The sequence below is a fragment of the Carcharodon carcharias genome, chromosome 18 (genome assembly GCF_017639515.1).
Source record: "Carcharodon carcharias isolate sCarCar2 chromosome 18, sCarCar2.pri, whole genome shotgun sequence".
NCBI classification, from domain to species: domain Eukaryota; kingdom Metazoa; phylum Chordata; class Chondrichthyes; order Lamniformes; family Lamnidae; genus Carcharodon; species Carcharodon carcharias.
In genome coordinates this window covers 102,706,071-102,727,705 of record NC_054484.1, presented here as the reverse complement: position 1 = coordinate 102,727,705, position 21,635 = coordinate 102,706,071, and the positions used below count along the sequence as shown (strand labels likewise).

At 42.1% G+C, this 21,635-nt stretch overlaps 1 protein-coding gene across 5 annotated transcripts in view; it reads left to right on the top strand.

Annotated features, from left to right (window-relative positions):
- LOC121290640 overlaps nt 1–21,635 on the top strand; it is a 65,209-nt gene that overhangs the window by 21,844 nt on the left and 21,730 nt on the right. For 3 of the 5 annotated variants that reach the window (XM_041211353.1, XM_041211351.1, XM_041211354.1), the window contains 4 exons: nt 2,441–2,984; nt 7,070–7,273; nt 7,926–8,047; nt 16,944–17,151. In XM_041211353.1, the coding sequence (XP_041067287.1) occupies nt 2,441–2,984; nt 7,070–7,273; nt 7,926–8,047; nt 16,944–17,151 (1,078 nt within the window). Of the gene's footprint in view, nt 1–2,440; nt 2,985–7,069; nt 7,274–7,925; nt 8,048–16,943; nt 17,152–20,332; nt 20,672–21,635 lie in introns of all 5 variants that reach the window. The other 2 variants (XR_005945855.1, XM_041211352.1) reach the window with 2 other exon arrangements.

The following is a 21,635-nucleotide window of genomic DNA, read 5'->3' as shown; positions in this document are numbered from 1 at the left end:
TGTAGGCCAGACCAGGTAAGGATGGCAGATTTCCTTCCCTGAAGGGTTTTTATAACAACCGATGATAGTTTCCCCAGTGATCATTACTGAGACTAGCTCTAAATTCCAGATTTTATTAACTGAATTTAAATTCCACCAACTGCCATGGCTGAACCTGTATCCCCATAGCACTAAATTGAGTCTCTGGACTACTAGTCGAATGACATTATTTAATATATATATACTTCAATCTCTTTTTTTTAAATTAAAATCTTTTAACACATCAACATCTTGGGATTATCATGGACCAGAAACTGAACTGGACCAGTCATTTAAATACTGTAGTTACAAGAGTAGGTTAGAGGCTTGGAACTGAGCTTCTGACACCTGTCCACCATCTGCAAGGTACAAGCCAAGAGCATGATGGAACACTCTCTCCACTTACCTGGATGAGTACAGCTCCAACAACACTCAAGCTCAACACCATCCAGGACAAAGCAGCCTGCTTGACTGGCACCCCTTCCAAAAGCATTCACTGCCTCCACCACTGACGCATAGTGGCAGCTGTGTGTACCATCTACAAGATACATTGCAAAAACTCACCAAGGCTCCTTAGGCAGCACCTTCCTCTTCCATTGACACAGAGTGGCAGCAGTGTATAACAGCTATAAAATGCACTGTGGCAACTCGTCAAGGCTCCTTCAACAGCAATTTCCAAACCCACGACCTCTACCACCTTGAAGGACAAGCCCAGCAGATGCATGGGAATACCACTACCTGGAAGTTCCCCTCCAAGCCACTCACCATCCTGACTTGGAAATATATCGCTGTACCTTCACTGTTGCTCGGTCAAAATCCTGGAACTCCCTTCCTAACAGTACTGTGGGTGTACCTATACTACATGGACTGCAGCGGTTCAAGAAGGCAGCTCACCACCACCTTCTCAAGAGTAAGGATGAGCAACGAATGCTGATGTTGCTATCGATGCCCACATCCCATGAAAAGGGAAAAAAAATCATTCTGCTTAGCTCCAGCTGTCTGGTACAAGCTGCAGAAGGCAGGAATTTCCGCCACTTTTGCTGTCTGCCTAGCCCAAATTCTTCTTCAACCTCGCTTGCCCAGGTCCAATTGGAAGTCCGACTTCCTTCTTCCGCTCACCGAGAAAACCCACTACCAGTGTTGTGAGCCAGGCAGCCCCTCTTCCAGGGTGTAATGTGAAATGCCACTGGGGGAGAATTCTCAGCCCATATCTCGAACCTCTATTCCAAGTTGCCGCTAGTTACCAGGAACACCAGGTAAACTGTGGTAGTGGGCCCAAGAGTAGGCCTGGAAATGATAAGAGGCCTCGACAAAGCTCTCTCCCCTCCCTCCAACTCGCTGTGCTTTAACTGATCATATTCAGTGCCTTCAGTGGATAAATTCAGCCAGCCTTGAGAGCCAGTGGCCCCTTTAATGTGACTTAGGTCGTCCTCTGGTGCAGCAGTTGCTGCCTTTGTTGCAACACCACCTTCATTGTGGCACTCTACAGGCTACCTACAGAAATCCTGATGGCAGCTTGACATGAGTAACGGCCATGAACCAAGGAAGCAGCCAGAGACAAGAAAACTGCAACTCGGTCACCCAATTCTAGAAGCCGGTGATTCAGCCACCAGCTGAAATGAGGTGGTTTGCTATTCCCCTACAATCTCCCCCACCGCCCCTTCTAAATGTTGGAATTAAGATAATGGTTCAAAGTAAAAATGAGGACTTGCTGCGTACTTTGACAGGATACCTTATGCCTTGTTATGAGTTTGAGAAAGCAGTGATTCTTGTAACAGTGGTGAGATGACAGAGAAAAGTCCTTGGATTCACTATAATACAATGTTTAATTTAAGGGCCCTGATAACATAGATTACACGTAACCAAGTCACAAATGTCTCCTGAGTGGCCAGGATCACAAAGTAGCGCATTTTGAATTTGGCTTGTCAATTGAATTAAAACAATTCCTGCAAAAAAAAAAGTCATTGTTTTTCAAGGATTTAAGCTTGCTAGTTTTGTGTAGCTTGTGTTTTTGTTAATCAGTATTGCGATGGTGTGCAGTTTGGGCTGGCAGCATGATCTATTTAGCAACAATTGAATACGGTCCTTTATAAAAGTCAATGCTCTGCTCCTGAGACCAAGATTCAGTATACGAAGCCAGAGCATTGCACTCACCAAATGACCTCAAACAGTTGATGAGAACAGGTCAATTCTCATCGTTCTTCTTACAGTTCATATTAAATTGAAGCAAAATCCTGCGCCTGTGTTGCAATATCTATAGTAAAACTGTGCAAGTAGTTTTCAGCATCAGTGGCTGGCAGGAAGTTTAATTTGGATGGAGGCAGGATCAGGGGAAGGTGACAGTGCCTCCATTCTGAGGGTCTAGTGTCTTTTCCTTCCCTTGACTCTACCCCTGCTTCTTAATTCTAATTGTGATTTGCAGAGACTTATGACTGTGTCCTATGGAAATGCCCACCAGATGCCGCTCACCAAAATGAAAATCCAGAAGCCAGTGGAAAGGGAAGTACGGATCCGGATGCCACCACCTGATCAAGGGTCTTGTTCTTCCCCACTCAGGATACGAGTAGAGAAAGAGCCAGTGAACATTCCCATCCCAAGCAAACCTGTCCAATCCTCGCCCCAGCCACAGATAATATATAGCAGTGCAAGAGCAGCAAGCCCTCCTCTGCCCACCATTCACTCTGTCCAGTCTTTGCAAGAACCCATGATACAGTGTTCTGCTACTGCCATTGGCATTTCTGACTTTGCCCAAAAGAAAACAACTATTGAGCAAGACAATAGGGTGCCTGTGTCTTCAGGTGCCTATGATGCAGTGAGATCCACCGGAAGACCATATCAGGATGGATGTACTCCCAGAGAAAAAGAAACATTTGTCAATGTAAAAACTAGCAACGACATTGAGCGACAAACCAACTTTTCAAAACCTGAAGTTCCTTCATCATCGAGTGCAGACGGTATGAATTTTGGTAGGTAATAGTCATGTACCAATAAGTATGCTTTCATTCAAGTGAGTTCAGATTAAATGTTTAGTACGTGAGCCATGTTATACTGTGTACCTTGTCAGCCTTAAGGTTAATTGTATAAACTCATTATAAATTGGATTTTAAACTTTGAGGTAGATATTTAGGAATTTTGAATGTTCTCAGAAAGCAAAATTGCGATTTTAAAATTTGCATAATTACTTGTAAAAAATCAATTATAATAGATGAAATTGACAATGAAAATGACAAAATGTTCTTGCATTCGATACCTAAGCCAGTTTGATTTATTTTAACCATCTTGTAAATTACATTTTGTAAAGATGGATCCAGTTAATGTTCCACAATGTGTATATGAATTTCCTGCTGGGTTTTAAATCTGGATTCAAACAAATTGTTAGATTTCCACGCACGGACACTGGTATGCTCTATTCAAGTCAAACCCTTCTGAAAATGTCCACATAATACGCATAATCTTGAAATATAATTAAGATCAATGGAAATAAATCCTGAACACTTACTGCCTAAACTCCATACGCAAAGATTTCTTCAAAATTTAAATATTGAAAGTTAATTCTGTAGATGGTAGTTTTTTTTAAAGTTGTTTTTTGTTCTGACCAAATTTTGAAATAAGAGACTATATTCATAAACATTAATCTCTTAAATTCCCTTCTTCTAGATGAGGCTTGTTCATTTGTGCAATAAATTATGATTGCACCATATTTTAAAATTGACCATGGGAAGCTATCAAAGATTTTGAAATGGATGCCAATTACTCATTTGATTATATCAAAATAATGCTGATGTTCCACTTCAGATATCAGCCCTAAACTTCAATAGAAGCTTTGATCTAACTCATTAAATATTTCTTCAGAGTTCCGTAGTGCAATTAAAAATATTCCCAACTGGTAAAAATATGTATCAGCAACTAATTTTTAACCCTGTGAATATAATTCTGGTATTCTGGATAATTTGTGGAGTATGCCTGAAAAAATAATAATTCCCAGTTGAGCACCATATGCAGGGGTGTAACTTTAAAATCGTTGATAGATACTAAAACCGCGAGTGTGAGGGCTTTATTTAATATACAAATAGGTTGCGTTTTCTTTTGAGTCAAACTGAAAACTGTCTGTCATTGTGTCTACTTTGCATTTGTATGTAGATTGTAATGTTATTGCAAATATTTAATTCACAAAAATCCACCAAGTATTGTGACACACCTGTCCCTCTTAAGTCCCTCAGTCAGCGTATGAGGTATTTGTTCTCCTGTCTATAGTTTTTATTTATTTGAATTATATTTTGGAGTTTTAAGTTAAATATTATTTCAAATGTACCACTTGGCCATTAATGTTTCCAAATGAAAACTTTTTATAAGTTTATTTTATGCCTTGCATTCTTGCATTAAATCACGAGTACTAGTTAGCCACTTCATGTGATGCAATGAAAACTCTCTGGCTTTGGCCCAGATTTTGGTCGGGTGCTCACAGAGACGGGAGGATTCACGGCTTTGCAAACCCGACCTTTAAAAATGGCTGCCCGGAGGTCAGATTTTCGGTCTGCGGGGCAGGCTGAGTTAGAAGTCGGGGCGGGCAACCCCAGAAGAATTGAGGAGGCTGCCAGGTGCGGAGGCTGGCTGGGTAGAAGGCCTGTCTCCAGGGATCCGGCACTCTGTCTAAAGTTTAAAAATAACGAACAAAACACGAAACATCCCTCTAGGCCTCAACCCCAACACAGTCCCCATGCCTCATCCATGCCACCTCATGTCCCTTCATGCCCCCATGCCAAGTTATGCCCCCAAAACAACGCCATGGCCCCCCTCCATGCCAACCTATGCCATTCCACACCCGCCTCCCCCCCATGGCCCTTTCTAGCCCCTATGCCAACTCATGTCAACCCGTGCCCCCCCCCACCCAGCACCCTTTGCCCTTTTCCCTACCATGCAAACTCACCTAGGGTCCACCATGAGCAGACCTCAGGGCATATGCTGGTGTGAGATAAAATTAAGTTCAAGGTGTTTACTGCAAATTTCACTATATGGAAAAAACACACTCATTCATAAAAACCCATTTACTACATTTACATTCCTTCAACTAGATAAAGCCTTATAATAACAAACATTTCATTCAAATGTACAATCCTTTATATTCATAGCACCACATCAAAGAGTCTCTAACCGCTTGTAGCTATCAATTAAACTGTGAAATGACAGTCACCCTGTTGTGATAATGGATGGTTGTGTAATCAGTCTTACAGCATTAATCCAATCATGGAAGCCTTCAGGCTTATGTCAACAGACAGAGTGAAATAGCAAGCAATCATTTTTTTTAAAACTCCAGACATTTTTTGTAAAGATATAAAGGTCAGGACTTTTAAATAGCTTGACAACTTTGACAGGTGCTTTTCACAGGTCCCCGATACTTTTGACAGTTTCCTTTGACCGGTCCTCTTGTCAGGTGCTTTTGACAATTTTAGCAGTTTATTTTGGCAGGTTTGTTGATAGTTCCAATGAATTTCACAGTAATGAGTTTATGTATTTTTTACGCACATTTATGCCTACTTCTAACAATTCCAAAGTGCATCTGACCGTCCCCAAAGTGCACCTTACCTCCATCAAAGGTGTTTCAGGACCAGATCCAAAGGGGTACCTTACCTCTCCAAAGATGTGCCCTGGCTATCCAACTGAATCCGCAAAGCTCAGACCTGCACTTACCAGGCCTAATCTGCACACTTTGGGTTTCACTCTCTTAAGGCCACGAAAATCGCACTTCAGTGGAGGCAGCTGATGATGTAAATGGCCAGCTGCCTTCATAAAATGCACATGTGCGAAACAAGTCCCACCCCTGTGTAAATGGGAGGGGCCATGTTCGAGGGCAGATTTTCAGGAGGTTCCGCTATTTTCACCACAATTGAAAAGCTCTCCGTTAAGGTGAAAATTTGGGCCTTTATATGGCAGAGGAACAAAGATGACTGCAGGGCAATTCCTAATCAATATTTTATACACTAACTAAATTCATTTTAAAATGCTTTTAAGAAAAAGTCTCTCTTTGTGAGTATATTATTTCCAAATGGTGAGTCAGTGCAAAGAAAGAACTTGCACTTATCCAGTGACTTTAAGCCCTAAATCTAACATTGAGGCAGTGGTCTCAGTAAAGAATGATAGCAGCCGTTGTAGAAACAGGAATATACTTAATAACGCAATTGGTTCAGCCTCACTTCCCATAGATCTACTAACTTTACTTACTGTGAGCTATTAGAATTGCAGTGTGATCCTGGTTTAACGCCCTAAGCTACATTTGCATTATCAGAATTGAATGTAGCATAAATTTTAATTTCTGCTTTTAACATTCTTTTCTATTACCTCAATAACTAAAATATTATGATGGATGAACAACGAGATCAAGTGTGTTATCCGCTGGCCATTTTTTTTTAGGTTTTGGATTCACATCCAGCCAAGGCTGTTGGGATAAAATCATCTGTTTATTGGATGTTTACAGGATCTTGCAGGGAATGAGTTTGGCAATTCTTCTTGGGTCCACAACACATATTAGCTCTAAATTGACATTAATTGACAACCTCACTCATGCCCTAATTATACTATAGGAGTGTATCAGAGATTGTCCTATAGCAGCACCAATGGAGGCACCAAAACGCTTCTTTGATCTGCCTGAGTCCATATCATTGTGAGCACAGTGTCGTTTCCAGAGTTGGTCACCTCTGAACTGGCTTGCCGACTGGTCAGAAGTCATAGCTCCAGTTGTTTAACATGGTACTTTTTTGAGACACACAGTGGTTTCTCACTGTTGGTATGAGCTGGCATAATAAGAAGGAGGAAAGGCCTGACCCCATAGATCCCTGGTGATCAGAAAATTAAAGAACGACAAAAGCATGGTCGGGTTTTTCATTTGTTGCAAAATAGAGAGGTAATGCTGTGCTCTTTCATTTGCAACAAAACGTACCTTCATCCTTCCCCTGTGCCTCTCATTGGCCTAAGAAGTGGAGGCTTTGATTTTCAGCTTCTTTAATAAGTATTTTCCTATTTTATATTTAATGATTTGTCACTGTTGAATTTTCAGAATATCTGGGTGACCCAAGGCGAAATATAAAGGTGCCTGCAGCATTTTTAATGAAGGCGCGACAGAAAACCAAGCCAAAGTATGTAGCACGTTACCTCATTCGGATGATGTTCCCAAAGGATACGCTAATGTACAGTAACATGCAAGGTGACAAAATTAGAGGAATCAAACCGTTGGATCCTAATAGGATCACAGCTTTACGAGGTGAGCCTTGTTCTGGATGACGGATAATATTTAATTTGTCACAAAGGTACTTTTTTTTTCTATCTTATACTGCTATGTGTGTTAATTATATTAAGCCAAAGCTTCTGAGATGCAGTGCTTAGTTTAATGTTTAACACTGCAATGGTGGTTAACGGTTGTGTACTTACTAAAAATAGTCTTGAAATTCCAACAAATTGATCTATTTTCACTTACTTTTTAATTTCTGTCTTAAAACTGAGAAGTTCTAGCACTTAATGAACATACTAATGCCAGTACCTGTCTCATTTCCTTTTTGATAATGTGAAAATATAGATTTATCAGGAGAGCTCATCTAGAAAACTGCACCTTTCTAAGCCCTGCAAAAATAATAAGTGATAACTATAGCACCTTTGCCTATTATACCATTGTAATGTCTAGGTGGACACAATTCATGTCCCAGATTCACTGGGAGGCATTTTCTAAAAAGCTTTTAGTTGAATGAATTATAAACTAGTTAAAATGTATTGCTCTCGCTGACTGTGAAACAAAAGAATGTACCATTTGTGCTCATATAGGACAAATGAAAACATTTAATTGAAAGTTTACAACAAATTTTAATGATTTGCTGTTTTGTATGGTTTTTAAAATTGAATTTCCTGCTTTTTTTCCCTAGAGTTCCTTTGTACACTTTTCCCCACATATGATTTGAGTGAGGAAGGCAAAGACTGGAAAACTTGTGTCTCCAATGTAAATTCCATGATACGCAGCCTGCGTTGTGAAATCCAAAAAGGAGCAGTAAGTAGAGTCAACAGAGAGTAAAGGCATTTATTTTATGTGCATTATTGGTAAGTACGCATCAGGCTGACTTGAGCATAAGCTGAAACTAAGTAGCGCAAACAGTCCTGCAATAAAATATCGATTTGTATTTCCTTTCCTTCTTCGGGAAACTTTGTAATTGAGCAAGAAAATATTTACTATTTGCTGGCGTTCGTATGAACATCCAGAATAATCGATGGAGGGATCAAGGAAGTTTCAGATCAGCAGGAGTAGTTCTGCATAAAGATACAGCTTTGATGTGGTAGTGAGCCATTCAGACTAATTCGCTATCTGATAAAAACAAAAAACTGCGGATGCTGGAAATCCAAAACAAAAATAGGATTACCTGGAAAAACTCAGCAGGTCTGGCAGCATCGGCGGAGAAGAACAAAGTTGACGTTTCGAGTCCTCGTGACCCTTCAACAGAACCGAAGGGTCACGAGGACTCAAAACGTCAACTCTTTTCTTCTCCGCCGATGTTGCCAGACCTGCTGAGTTTTTCCAGGTAATCCTGTTTTTGTTTTTAATTCGCTATCTGTACTGACTCAGCTGATCTCAGCCAGACAACAATCTGAAGACTAAAATTGGTCTCGGTGGCCAAAAGCTAGGGAGGGTTAAAATTATTTCTGTTCCTGATTGCTGTCCAAGACCTCTTCCAGAAGTGTTTGGAAAGTCAGTGCGGATGAGAACAGGATTGGGATGTGATGCTTTCCAAGGTAGATTAAGCCAGCTGATAGTCACTCACTCTAAACTCACACATGGCAGGGGGGATGGAGGGGGGGAGGGGGGGTTGTTGCTGCTGGGGGGTAAAAAAAAACTAAAAATGGCCTTTCACAGCAAAAGCATGCATTTGAGAAATTCTTAATAAATCTATCTGAAATGCTGATTCCCTGATGCTTGGAGCTCCCTCCTCCCTGTTTCGTTAATATGGTTTCTATTTTGTTTGGCGGCTTTAAAATTTTCAGTAAAGGTTAATATTGAACCTTTGGGTTGAACAATTTGAACATGCGCGTTTTGCGAACAATCAAATATGAGCTGGTAGGAAGGCATTTCAAGGTTACTTTTTCAGTTAAGTGACAGTGTATTCATTACTTTGTGCATGGTTACTGTGTAATGTACTAATCTGATTTGGCACAGTTTGGACAGATTTTCCCACAGGGATGAGCACAGGTTTCAGTTTTACGTCCATTATTAGAGTATTGAGGTTAGTAGGCGTTATCTTCTCTGCCTGTTTTCCATTCTTGGAAGCAGTTCCTTGGAATTTTTTTTTTTGTTCCCTCACCCTCTCCAAGTTGACTCTTTGCTCCTCCTCACTTGAAGATGGTGAGTCTTGCTGCACCAATGTGTAAAGCTACATGGCACCCTTCACAAGCCATCAGTCTTCCCTTGTATGTGTTCCTAGATGGTGACTGTCAGCCAAAACCATCAGAGTCAACCCAAATCTTGCCCCCATCTGTTGCACATGCGTACACCATTCTAATAGAGGTTCCCAATAGCAAGTGACTGTTTCTTCTTTCACCTAATGCTCACACTGATTATAATGCAACCCCAAACCAGGTTGAATAATGGATAATGAATCAAACTGGAGATCTTAGTTTGCAAGCCATGTGTTACATTTCGTGCCCGAGCTATGTAATGCTTTCTCCTTTATTTCTAGCTGTGTCTTGTTTTCTTTATCAGGCTAGCTTTCTTTCATGTGAAAAATATGAAAAAGTGAAACCTGCTGTTGTGCTAGTTCAGTAAAAATACAGTATAATCTTAAACACTGCCAACAGTAAATGTCTCTTTTAATGGCCACGTACAATCCAAACCTTCTCTTGTTTCCTAATTAGTGGTTTTTGTTGTAACATTTTCTGACTGGAATGTATACCCCATGCAAATATCTGAGCTAGAGTCTGTAAAAATGTAAGCTTTTAATAAGAGATAAAAATATTTTGCACTAACCTGTACTGTGAATGATTAATGTATATGTATAGCTTTCATTGATCTGTCCTTTCAGCTTTGTTTAGCAAACAGTTGCAGTCTCAAGGAGCAGCTCGTTTTTGCATCTTTTGAAGCTTGTATTTGCAGTTGCTTGAAGTGCTGCGTGTTCACTGTCCACATACATTAAAGTTGCTTTCAATATATTCATTCTTTAAGTCATTTACTTCTACCTGTAACTTGTAGGCCACTGCAAGGCTTCTATTGGTGTCAAATGTTACAAGTTAGACCCCTGTGCTCCCTGATCCTGCTGAATGTTCACCAGAATTGGCTGGAAGAGTAGTTAGAATCTGCCACAGCGAGCACAGTGGCTAAAGATCAAGATGAAACCCCATTGTGACACAATGCCCCTCAGTCCTGACTGTGTTTTAAAGTAGGTGTTTGAAGGTTCAACTGGTGGGTGGAAACCAATACAAGTTCAAATTATAAAGAGCTAAATGAGCTTTAGGACTGTTTTTATATCAGTCAGCTTAGCTCATTGAGTGAAACTGTGACCTTCCAATCCTCCTTTTCCTAATGTGGTTGTACAAACAACATGGAAACCAGAGGCTTTTAATTTTCGGCTGCTTAAGCAGTCTGTAAACCCAATGCTATTTCTGAGTTATCAGTTGGATTTTAATAACGTGTAAATGGGCACATTTGCAAAGTGCAGGATTAACACGGAATTACATATTTTAAAAATGACACATTTGGATGGCAGTTTATTGCATTGCTGTGGCTTTGCTGTTTACAGCAGTGACCCTAAACACCAGCAGAACTGCACCACTGAATCTTTTTGAAAAAAGCAACTAGTGAGGTCAACAAATTTCTTCATTCAAACAGGAAACGATGATTCCCCTGATTCCGCCAAGCATACTGATACCACCTGTCTAAGTGGCAGTTACAGCAGCACTAATTCAGAAATTTGATCTCTGTTAAGTTAATGGGGCAGGCCCCTGATGATTGCTATTCAACTTTATCATTGAGGGTCCTTATGAAGCAGCACAGAAGTCTCAGGAAGTTGTGGTGTGGAGTATGTCAGGGGACCTCTATCTCTAGGGCACCCTAGGAATCAGCAAGAGAGTTTCGAGGTATCACTAAAATAGCATCCTCTAAGAATAAAAGCTTTTCAAAATCCCATCCTGCAATACTGTCAACAAAAAAAGAGCAAGACTGATCACTATTGATGTCAGCGGTGTCCCATTTATAACTAAGAATGAAACATTGAAATAGGCTATTTTCTTAACCCAGCTCCCAAAAAAAGTTTTAGTTCATAGGAACTTAGGAGCAGGAGTAGGCCATTCAGCCCTTCGAGCCTTTAATTAATTTAATAAGATCATGGCTGATCCAATTGCTGCCTCAACTCCACTTGTGCTCCCCCCACCCATAACTCTCGACTCCTGTCTAATTCTACCTTGAATAAATTCAATGATCGAACCTCTACTGCTTTATTGAGGAAGAGAATTCCACACACTGAAGACTTCCTGGGAGAAAAAAACTCTCCTCATCTCCATCTTAAATGGGATATCTCATTCATAAACTCTGTCCCCTAGTTCTAGCCTCCCACAGGTGGAAACATCCACCCAGTATCTACCCTAAGTCCCCTCAAGATCTTATATGTTTCAATAATATCACCAATCATTCTTCTAAACTCCAATGGGTATCGGCCCAACCTGTTCAACCTTTCTTCATAAGCCCCTCATCCCAGGAATGAGTCAAGTGATCCTCCTCTGAACTGCTACTGACACAATTATATGTTTAGTATTGCTAAAAAATAGAGACATAGAACCAAAGAAAAGTTACAGCACAGAAGGAGGCCATTCAGCCCATCTTGTCTATGCCAGCCCGAGGACACCCAGGTGCCCTTTCTAATCCCACCTTCCTACACCCAGCCCATAACCCTGCAGCTTACAGCACTTAAGGTGCAGATCCAAGTACTTTTTAAAAGAGTTTAGGGTTTCTGCCTAAATTTTATCCTGTCCACTCTATCTATTCCCCTCATAATCTTGTACATCTCAGCCTTCTTTGTTCTAAGGAAAATAACCCCAACCTATCCAATCTCTTCTCGTAGCTACACTTTTCTAACCCTAGCAACATTCTTGTAAACCTCCTCTGCACTCTCTCCAGAGCTATTACGCCCTTCCTGTAATGTGGTGACCAGAACTGCACACAATACTCCAGTTGTGGCCTCACCAGTGTTTTATTCCAACATTATATCCTTACTTTTATAGTCTTAATGTCTGCCAATGATGGAGAGTATTCCATAAGCCTTCTTTACAACCTTGTCTACTTGAACTGCTGCCTTCAGGGACCTGTGTACTTGTATGCCAAGATCTCTCACTTCATCTATCCCTCTTAGTATATTCCCATTTATTGTGTAATCCCTGTAACTGTTTGACCTCCCTAAATGTATGACTTCACACTTCTCTATGTTAAGATCCATCTGCCACTTTACCGCCCACTGCACCAACTCATCTATATTGTTTTGGAGATTATGGCTATCCTCTACACTATCCACTACTTGGCCAATCATGTTGTCATCTGCAAATTTCCCAATCGTGTCCCCCACATTCACGTCCAAATCGTTAATATATAACACGACTAGCATGGGTCCCAACACCGAGCCCTGTGGAACACCACTTGAGACAACTTTCCATTCACAAGGGCATTCATCAACCAGTACCCTTTGTTTCCTGTTACAAAGCCAACCTTTTATCCAGTTTGCCACATTACCCTGAATCCCATGGGCTTTTACTTTCCTGACCAATCTGTCATGTGGGACCTTGTCAAATGCCTTGTTAAAATTCATGTACACAACATCCACTGCACTACCTTCATCAACCCTTCTTGTCACTTCTTCAAAGAATTCAATCAATTTTCTGAGGCAAGACCTTCCTTTAACAAATCCATGCTGACCATCCCTGACTAGTCCATGCCTTTCCACATGACAGTTAATCCTATCTCTCAGGATTGATTCTACTAATTTGCTCACCACCGATGTAAGACTAACTGGCCTATAATTGTTTGGCATTTCCTTTGATCCCTTTTTAAACAATGGAACTACGTTTGCATTTCTCCAGTCCTCCGGTACCTCCCCTGTATCTAGTGAAGATTGGAAAATCATCCTCAGAGCATCTGCTATCTCCTCCCTGACTTCCTTCAGCAGCCTCAGAAACAATCCATCTGGCCCTGGTGACTTATCAACATTCAAGGATTTCAACCCTTCGAGTACTTCCTCTCTCTTTATAACTATCTCGTCCAATATCTCGCAGTGTTCCTCCTGGACTACTATATCTACATCCTCCCTTTCCTTTGTAAACACGGAGACAAAATATTCATTCAAAACCCTTCCCACAGCCTCTGCATCTATACACAAGTTTCCATCTTCTGATAGGTCTCACTTTTTCCTTAACTAACCTTTTAATGTATTGGTAAAACATATTTGGGTTATCTTTAACTTTACTTGCTAATCTTTTTTCATGCCCTCTCTTTTTGATTTCCTTATTTCCTTTTTTTACTTTGTCCCTGCACTTCCTATATTCGTCTAGGCTATCTGCAGTGCTTAGTTCTTTGTGCCTATCGTATGCTTTCTTTTTCTATTTGATCTTCCCCTGTATTCTTCTAGACAACCAGGGGGGTCTAGATTTGGCAGTACCACTCTTATTTTTGTAGGGGACATGTCTACTTTGTACAATTAGGATCTTGCTTTTTAGTGCTTCCCACTGGTTTTCCACTGTTTTATCCTCCAGCAGTGCTGTCCAATCCACCTCAGCCAAGTCCCTTCTCATTTCTGCAAAATTTGCCTTCCCCCAGTTCAAGACTTTTACTCCTGCCTTATCTCTGTTCTTTTCCACGGTAATGTTAAATCTAACTGAATTGTGATCAATGTCCCCGATACGGTTGGCAACTGTTACTTCACCCACTTGCCCTTCTTCATTCCCCAAGACTAGGCCTAGAATTGCATCTCCTCTCGTTGGGTTTGTCACTAATTGGTTGAAAAAATTTTCCTGGACACACTGCATGAATTTTTCTCCCTCAGTGCCCTTTATATCGTTTGAATCCCAGTTGATATTAGGATAGTTGAAGTCTCCTACTATTATTGCCCTCTTGTTCTTACAAGCAGAAATTTGCCTACGTATCTGTTCTTCTATCTCCCTTTCACTATTTGGGGGTCTGTAGTATACTCCCAGTAGTGTGACTGCCCCTTTTTTATTTTTAAGCTCAATCCATAAAGCCTCGTTTGTTGACCCATTTAGTATATCATCCCTTCTCACAACTGGAATTGACTCTTTAACCATTAGAGCTACCTTTTTTATCTCCTACTCTTTCGTGTCTGAACACTCTGTAACCAGGGATATTAAACTGTCAGCTTTGTCCCTCCTTTAGCCAGGTCTCCGTTATAGCAATGACATCCTGCTGCCATGTGTATACCTGTGCCCTTAACTCATCTACCTTGTTTGTAATATTCCTTGCATTGAAGTATAAACAGTTTAACCCCTTCAATTTCCCTTGCTGGACACTTTGTAAACTTTGCTTCTCCTGTAACTTCATGTCTATCACAAAGTCCCTGGCTAATGTTCTACCTCCATTTTTCTGATCTGAGTTTGACCTATCTGATCCTACTCCTGGGATTCCATCTAGTTTAAATACTCCCCAAAAGAACTAACAAAAGCCCCCGCAAGGACACTGGTCCCAACTCTGTTTGGGTGCAGACCGTCTGGTTTGGACAGGTCCCACCATCTCCAGAACTGGCCTCAGTGCCTCAAGAATCTGAATCCCTCTCGACTACACCATCTCTCCAGCCATGTGTTCATTTGGTCTATCCTCTTATTCCTGCTCTCGCTAGCATGTGGAACTGGGAGTAATCACTGGTGCATTCTCCATGGCAGCGCCTCTGCGAGTCAGTGCCCACTTGCCGACCAGTCAGCATTCCCTTCCCATGTAATATAAATTGTTATTTTCCCCTTACATTGGTATTCTTGCAGTGTCCTGATGAGTGCAAGATGAAAAGCTTCGACATGTTTCTTTTTTCTCAGTGATACTCAAGTTCTGTACTACCCAACGACTAATTGTATCTTATTTTCAAATAAAGCGACCAAAACTGTACACAGTATTCCAGATATGTTCTCAGCAAGGCCTTGTACAGTTGCAGTAAGACTTGCTTACTTCTATATTCCATTCACCTTGCAATAAATATTCCAAAAAAAAATCAAAATATAGGTCAGTGCACCGATGTGAGGTTGGGCCAATGTGGTGCCACAAAGGCCACTGATGTTGGCGGAGAGGTGACCCCACCCCCCCATTTCCCCCAGATCCATTAGTGACTGCTGGCAGCAGGCTCTTTTTCCTGACAGACTGTGCGGCATGAACTCTTCCTGCCTGCCATGTTTGAATAGGGTAAGCGGAGCAACAGTTCGATTGGGATCGGATGCCCATTTTGTGGGGTAACGGCGCGAGAATTAACAAAGCGTGTCAGTGAATATTTGTCCAACCTCGCTTTTCACTCTCTATGTGGCTCACTGCAGCTTGTCCTTAGAAACTGATTACAGAGCTGAGCACAGCACTGGCGGCTAATCAAACTGTCCATTGCTGCTGCCACCAGGTACTTGCAGTCCAGGTCAAGCTCATAGACTAGGTTATCATTCACACTGGGTGCAGACAACCGTGAGTGTTGACATTTTTACATTACAAAGTGAACCTAGCGTTTAGATCACCATATACAGTGTGCACCTATCTGATGTTCTGTTGTGGGTTCCTACTGTGCAGGAATTTGCTGATGATTTATACCACGTGCATGTGGCAAGAGTTGTACTTAAATGATCGTGTTGTGTTATACGGGGCTGTTGGAATTTTTCTACACTGGAGGGGGGGCTTTGGAAGCAAAAAAAGGTTGAGAACCCCTAGCATATGTAATGGCAAAGGTTACTTGCACCTTAATTTCCTGGAATTTCTGCACCATTATAATAGTGTACACCGTAATTTTCAGCAAATTCAGCCCCATGATATCATTGTAATTCCCCTGTACAACTTTCTGTGATTTGTTCCTTGAAATCATTGGTAGTTGGTATGTTTTACCACTGCCTGCATTTGATTTTTGTGGTTTTAAATGACATGATGGAGTATAGCATACTATAGAGAAGGAGGAACTGTACAGAATTCAACCAATAGGTTACATGTCTAATCTATTTGCAATTTTAATTTTTGTACAAGACATGAGATCAAAACCACCATAAGTAAGGTTGCATCTGTTTCCTCGTCTGTAATAATGGGATGGCTGTATCCCAGTTCGGGCTTGGTTATTCATTGGGAGCATCAATCATCCCCGTCACAGCCCAATGATGCAGAATGCAGTGCTGTGTCTGATGGAATCTTAGTTTATCTACTTGGGATTGCCTGTGTGGGAATTTCCCAGGTAGCCATGGAAACATCAAAGACCTAGGCCTCGGTTGTAGGATTTGAAGAAAGAAGACAGTTCTTTCTGATACTCGCTAATGTTCTAAATAGGTTAGCCATCTCTTGGTATTGATTTATGTTTAATATTCCAAGTGGGTCATACATTTGTGAAAGGATATTTTTGAGGCATTGTACAGTTGTACCATTTTGTACATTCCGGTGGGTATACTGTGATTTCAAAAAGATCGTCATGTCACTAAAATAATATTGTGGCAAATGCGGGTTTGATTCTCCTAAGTGCTGGATTACTTTAGCATGGACTAGTTACTGGTCTTGTTATAATTGTACATCAATGTACCGGACATACGGCAAAGGATGATGTGATTTTTCAGCTCTTCAACCAATTGAGCTCAAATCTGTTTGAACATTTGTCATCACTTGACCTATATTTTGTACTGAATTGTAATTTTAGAAACTGAGAGTTTCCGTGTTAATCCTATTAGCCATTATTTCTGGCCATTAGGACATCACAGGTGACAATGGAAAAGCTTCAGAACAGGAAGGAGCAGGGGTGTGTGTCAATCTGGATTCCGACGGTGAAGATGAGTTGATCCCTTCTCAAATACCTGAGGAAGCCAAAGCCACTACTGAGGTGCAGCAACAGGAATGGCAACAGCAAGACAGCTCCACTGTGCCAGAGAACGATGAACAGAGAGCCTTTGAACCTAAAGGTGGAGAAAATAGCCTATTTTATCCCTTTTTTATTTTAAATAATCGTTTCATGAACTATTTAAACATTCAAAAACAGCAGTGGTGGAAAATATTCAAACGAATAAGGATTAGTACTTTTCACCTACGTGGTATTTTCTGTATTTTTTTTAACAAAAAGGAGACTTCCCAACAAGATCTAATTTCAAACACAAATGATAACACAGAATCATGATTAACCCTAATATTTTTTGAATTTGTTATGTCATAATTTTGTTTTTAAATGAATTATTTTGAATCCTGATGTTTTAAAGTACTGACGTGGAAGGGATACTGTCCTGGCAGTACAGAGAAGTCAGTGGTAATCACTGATTTAATCATCCAATTTATAACTACATCTATATCAATTTCTTAAAAGTTGTCTTTGTTAACTCCATGAGCCTTGACAATTTTATCAGAACATACTGATCAAACAAAAACACGTTGCTGTAAACCGCAATGGTTTTGCTCATGATAATATTGTTGCCATTTGGTTTTTAAAAGAGGGGAGCAGATTCTGATTCTAAGGCTTCCAATGTTACCACCCGTTGTTTGTCTGATTTTCTGATTAAGCAGTGTCTGGGAAGCAGCACCCATCAGTATTATTTCTTCCCTCACCCTCTCCAACTCTATTCATGAGTCGCCCATTTACGTCTGGCAACTTTCAGAATTTGTCACCAAATTCTTTATTTCCCGCTGCCGAGGAAGTTTCACTGGACTGGATGGTGCGGAGGTGTGGAACCTCAGCGCCAGAGAGAACAATGGGGCTGAATTTTTGTCCTTTTGTCACGCCCCAAGAATAGGGATCGCTGTCTAAGTTGAGCAGAAGCGGATCCCACTCAATTTTCAGCGTTGCTCACACTTCCACTGGGGTCTAAGACAGATGTTAGAAGCACCTTTCCGAAGCAGGAAGGAAACTTTTTTGTGTGTAAAGGAAGTGGAAGTGTGCAAGTCCTCAACAGGATTTAATGATGGGCGGGTTTCCTGGACACCAAATTCAACCCGTGCCCAGGACACCTGGCATCCAGAGTCGCTCGGGGGGGCGGGGTGGGGGGGGGGGGGGGGGGGGGGGGGGGGGGGGGGGTGCTGAATTAGCTTTTTAAAGATGAGTGTCTTAGCCAATTCCTGAGCCATTTTTGTTTGTTTTTTTCTTCCCTGCTGCCCCTTGGACTTTCATGAGCGTTTGTGCAAGCTGTTCTGTTCTAACTTTTTTGTTCCCATTACAATTCCTGGTACTTACAGGAATCTTCCAGGTTGCGCTCCTGTCAGCATCAGCCCACCCCCCCCCCCCCAACACACACACACACACACACACACACACACACACACACACACACACACACACACACACACCTGTACCAGCAGAGAGAGGTGAAGTTACCTCGTTTGGGAAAAAGTTGCGCTTAATGGAGCTCTTCTTCCTAAATTAACCTGTGCCAGAAAACTCCTGATGCCATAATGCGTGAACACCTTATTAACCATATTGCTGGATAGTTTACCAGAAGTACCCCAATCACAGCAAGCCATGCATTGCCGGTGTAATCCGTAGGGGGAATTGCCTAGTTGTCCACATTGATCAAGGTGTCGCCAATCATTTTCCACCTCCCTAGCAGTGACTGTCAGGGCCAGTTTTCTCAGGAGAATAGGTCAACAGAGTGGCTGATACAGAGCTGTGACTGTCAAGCAACACCGAACTAGGCACATGGGGACAATAATGGACAGCTTTGACCTGACGTTCAACATTATGTTCATTCACGCATGGTGCAGTGGTGACCTATGTGGCTGGTTCCATCATCTTTAGTGGCCATCAAACAGGAAGGTGGGCACTAGACTGTTCTGTCTTGTCTGCAGATTCATACCTTCACTTTGGATTCTCTCCCATCATTTCTTAACCTCCTGCTCCTTCAGCCTTGGAAAAGGCCACTTAGGTTTAAGATGCCGCTTAAGGCTCTCTAAAGGCTTTCAAAATTTTTGTATACCTATTGGCCCATTTGAAGGTCTTGTGGTGCAGTGGGTAGCTTCCCTGCCTCTGAGCCAGAAGCCCCAGGATCGTGTCCCACCCCAGGACTTAATGGCCAATGAGGGTGCATTCATAACGTGGCCAAACGGATGGATTATCAACCTGTAAATCCTTCCAACATGCCCATGGCTGGCGGTAAGAGCTGGAGAGTCTCCTGGTCACCCATGCTTGATGTGGAGTGACACCCCTCAAACCATATCCTCTGGTGACAGGCTAGCAACCTGTTTCGGGTAAAACTAGCTATGGAAACAGCTGTAAGCATGTTTTTGGTCTTCCTCGTGCATCTCTAGGTGCAGGAAGAGACTCAAGAAGAAGATTGGTTCCTTTACTTTAAATTTGAATTACATGCAATTTTCAGTGCCCACCACTAATGCCTCCTCTGCACCAAGTGCTGTGATTGTTTAATGCAAGAGAGCTTTATAACCAAAGAATTGCATGCTATTAACACTTGGGAAGGCTTAAAATCAACAGCCCCTAAAAATGGGCACGGGGATTGGGGGGATGCACAATTAACCCATACCATAATACGGGCAGCATGCCAATTTTGGGCTGCCTGCTTATTTCAATGATTTCAGAGTCCAACTGGTGGCTCCATAGCTTGGGGGTTAGAGCACTGGCCTTGTAAGCCAGGAGTCATGAGTTCAAATGTCACTGAAGCCTACTCGAGTGTCAGCTGTGGTTCAGTTGGTAGTGCCTTCACTTCTGCGTCACTAAGTTCCAGGTTCAAATCCCATTACAGGGCCAGAGCACAAAAATCAGGCTGATACTCCAGCACAGTGCTGAGGGAGTGCTACACCGTTGGAAGTGCTGTGTTTCGGATGAGGTGTTAAAATGAGGTTGATGTGAAAGATTTCATGGCACTATTTTGAAGAAGAGCAGGAAGGTTATCCCTGGTGTCCTGGCCAATATTTATCAACTTCACAAAAAAATATATAACCTGGTTTTATCAGGTTGCTGCTTGTGGGAACCTGCTGTGTGCAACTTGGCTGCTGCATTTCCAACATTACAACAGTGACTCCACTTCAAAAGCTATTTCATTGGCTGTAAAGCACTTTGAGATGTCCAGTAGTCGTGAAAAGCACTATATAAATGTAAGTCATTTTTTTCTTTTAATCGCAATATTAATTGGCTGGATGTACCAACAGGGGGCCATTATTGTGAGTGGGTAGCTCTGCCTGAATTCAGCCTGCAGCTCTTAAAGGGGAGGCCCATTGCGAATGGAGCTGGTGCTGGGAGTCATGCAGGAAGTGAATCTGACCCGCGAAACACTGAAGAATGGCGCAAGATGGTGGTCTCCAGGGTTTTCAGAAGCTGCGGTGGAAGCCATGGTGAAGGAGGTGGAAAGGACAGGTGATGTCCTGTATCTGCAGGGGCCAGGCCACTCTAAGCAGTGAGAGTTAGCCATAGAAGCCAAAGCCAAGAGTCAAGCCTGGAGCACATGGATCCAGTGCCAGAAAAAGTTCAGTAGTCTCTGAATAATCAAGGTCAGTGAATACATCATCAAATGCCATGTCCCATCGACTGCTCCACTAGCCTCGCACACTACTCCAATCACCATGACTCAATCAGAGTGTCTATCTGGCATTTGTATGTTCCACCACACCCTCACACAAGCAATGCTGCAAGCCTCACAATCACATCTCCCAGCTAGCTTGCACTCACTGCCAGCTATTCGACCATGACAGCCACATCACCCTAACAGATTGCACTCACTGACGCACCTCTCTCTTTGCAGGACAAAGAGAGAGCAGGAGCTAACCGGAGGGGGACAGTGATGGCTGCAATATCATAACCCCCCATGGAACAGATGTTGCTGACCATTACTGGGATAGTCAATTAGGAAGCTGTGGTCAGATCAGGGCTGAAACCATTGAAGATGATATCCTCATATCTAATCCTCCTACTCACACCCCACCTCTCTCTCACTCCCATACTCTTCTGATTTACAGGATGCAGATAGTGCAAGCATGCAGCCCTTACTTAACCTCCCTCCCTCCCTACATCGTAACACCTATCCTTGTGCCTTTCTCCTTTCAGATACCCAAGAAGTGCAGCCTGGCCAGACCATAGTGGAACAGCAAATAGGCATGATGATGAAAGTGCACTAACATTCAATTTCACACTCGCAGCCACCAGTGTTAACATTGACACCGCACATGATTTAGAGGAAAGCAAGAGGTGTGATCTGTACACAATTAAACACTGGGCACAAGTGGCCTGAAGCCAAGATAGGAGGCCAAGATTGATGGCAGCCTATGGAAAAACACTGATGGCTATGCATAGCAAAATGCTTGGTGCATTGGGAAGCCTGCAGTCAATGTCAAGGAACATGGAGGAGTCCAGCACCAACTTGGCACAAGGCTTTGCACAGAGTTTTGGACCCTTCTTTTCCAGCATGGAAGTGGTGGCCAACTCAGCCAATACACTTGTGGACCCAACATAATACAG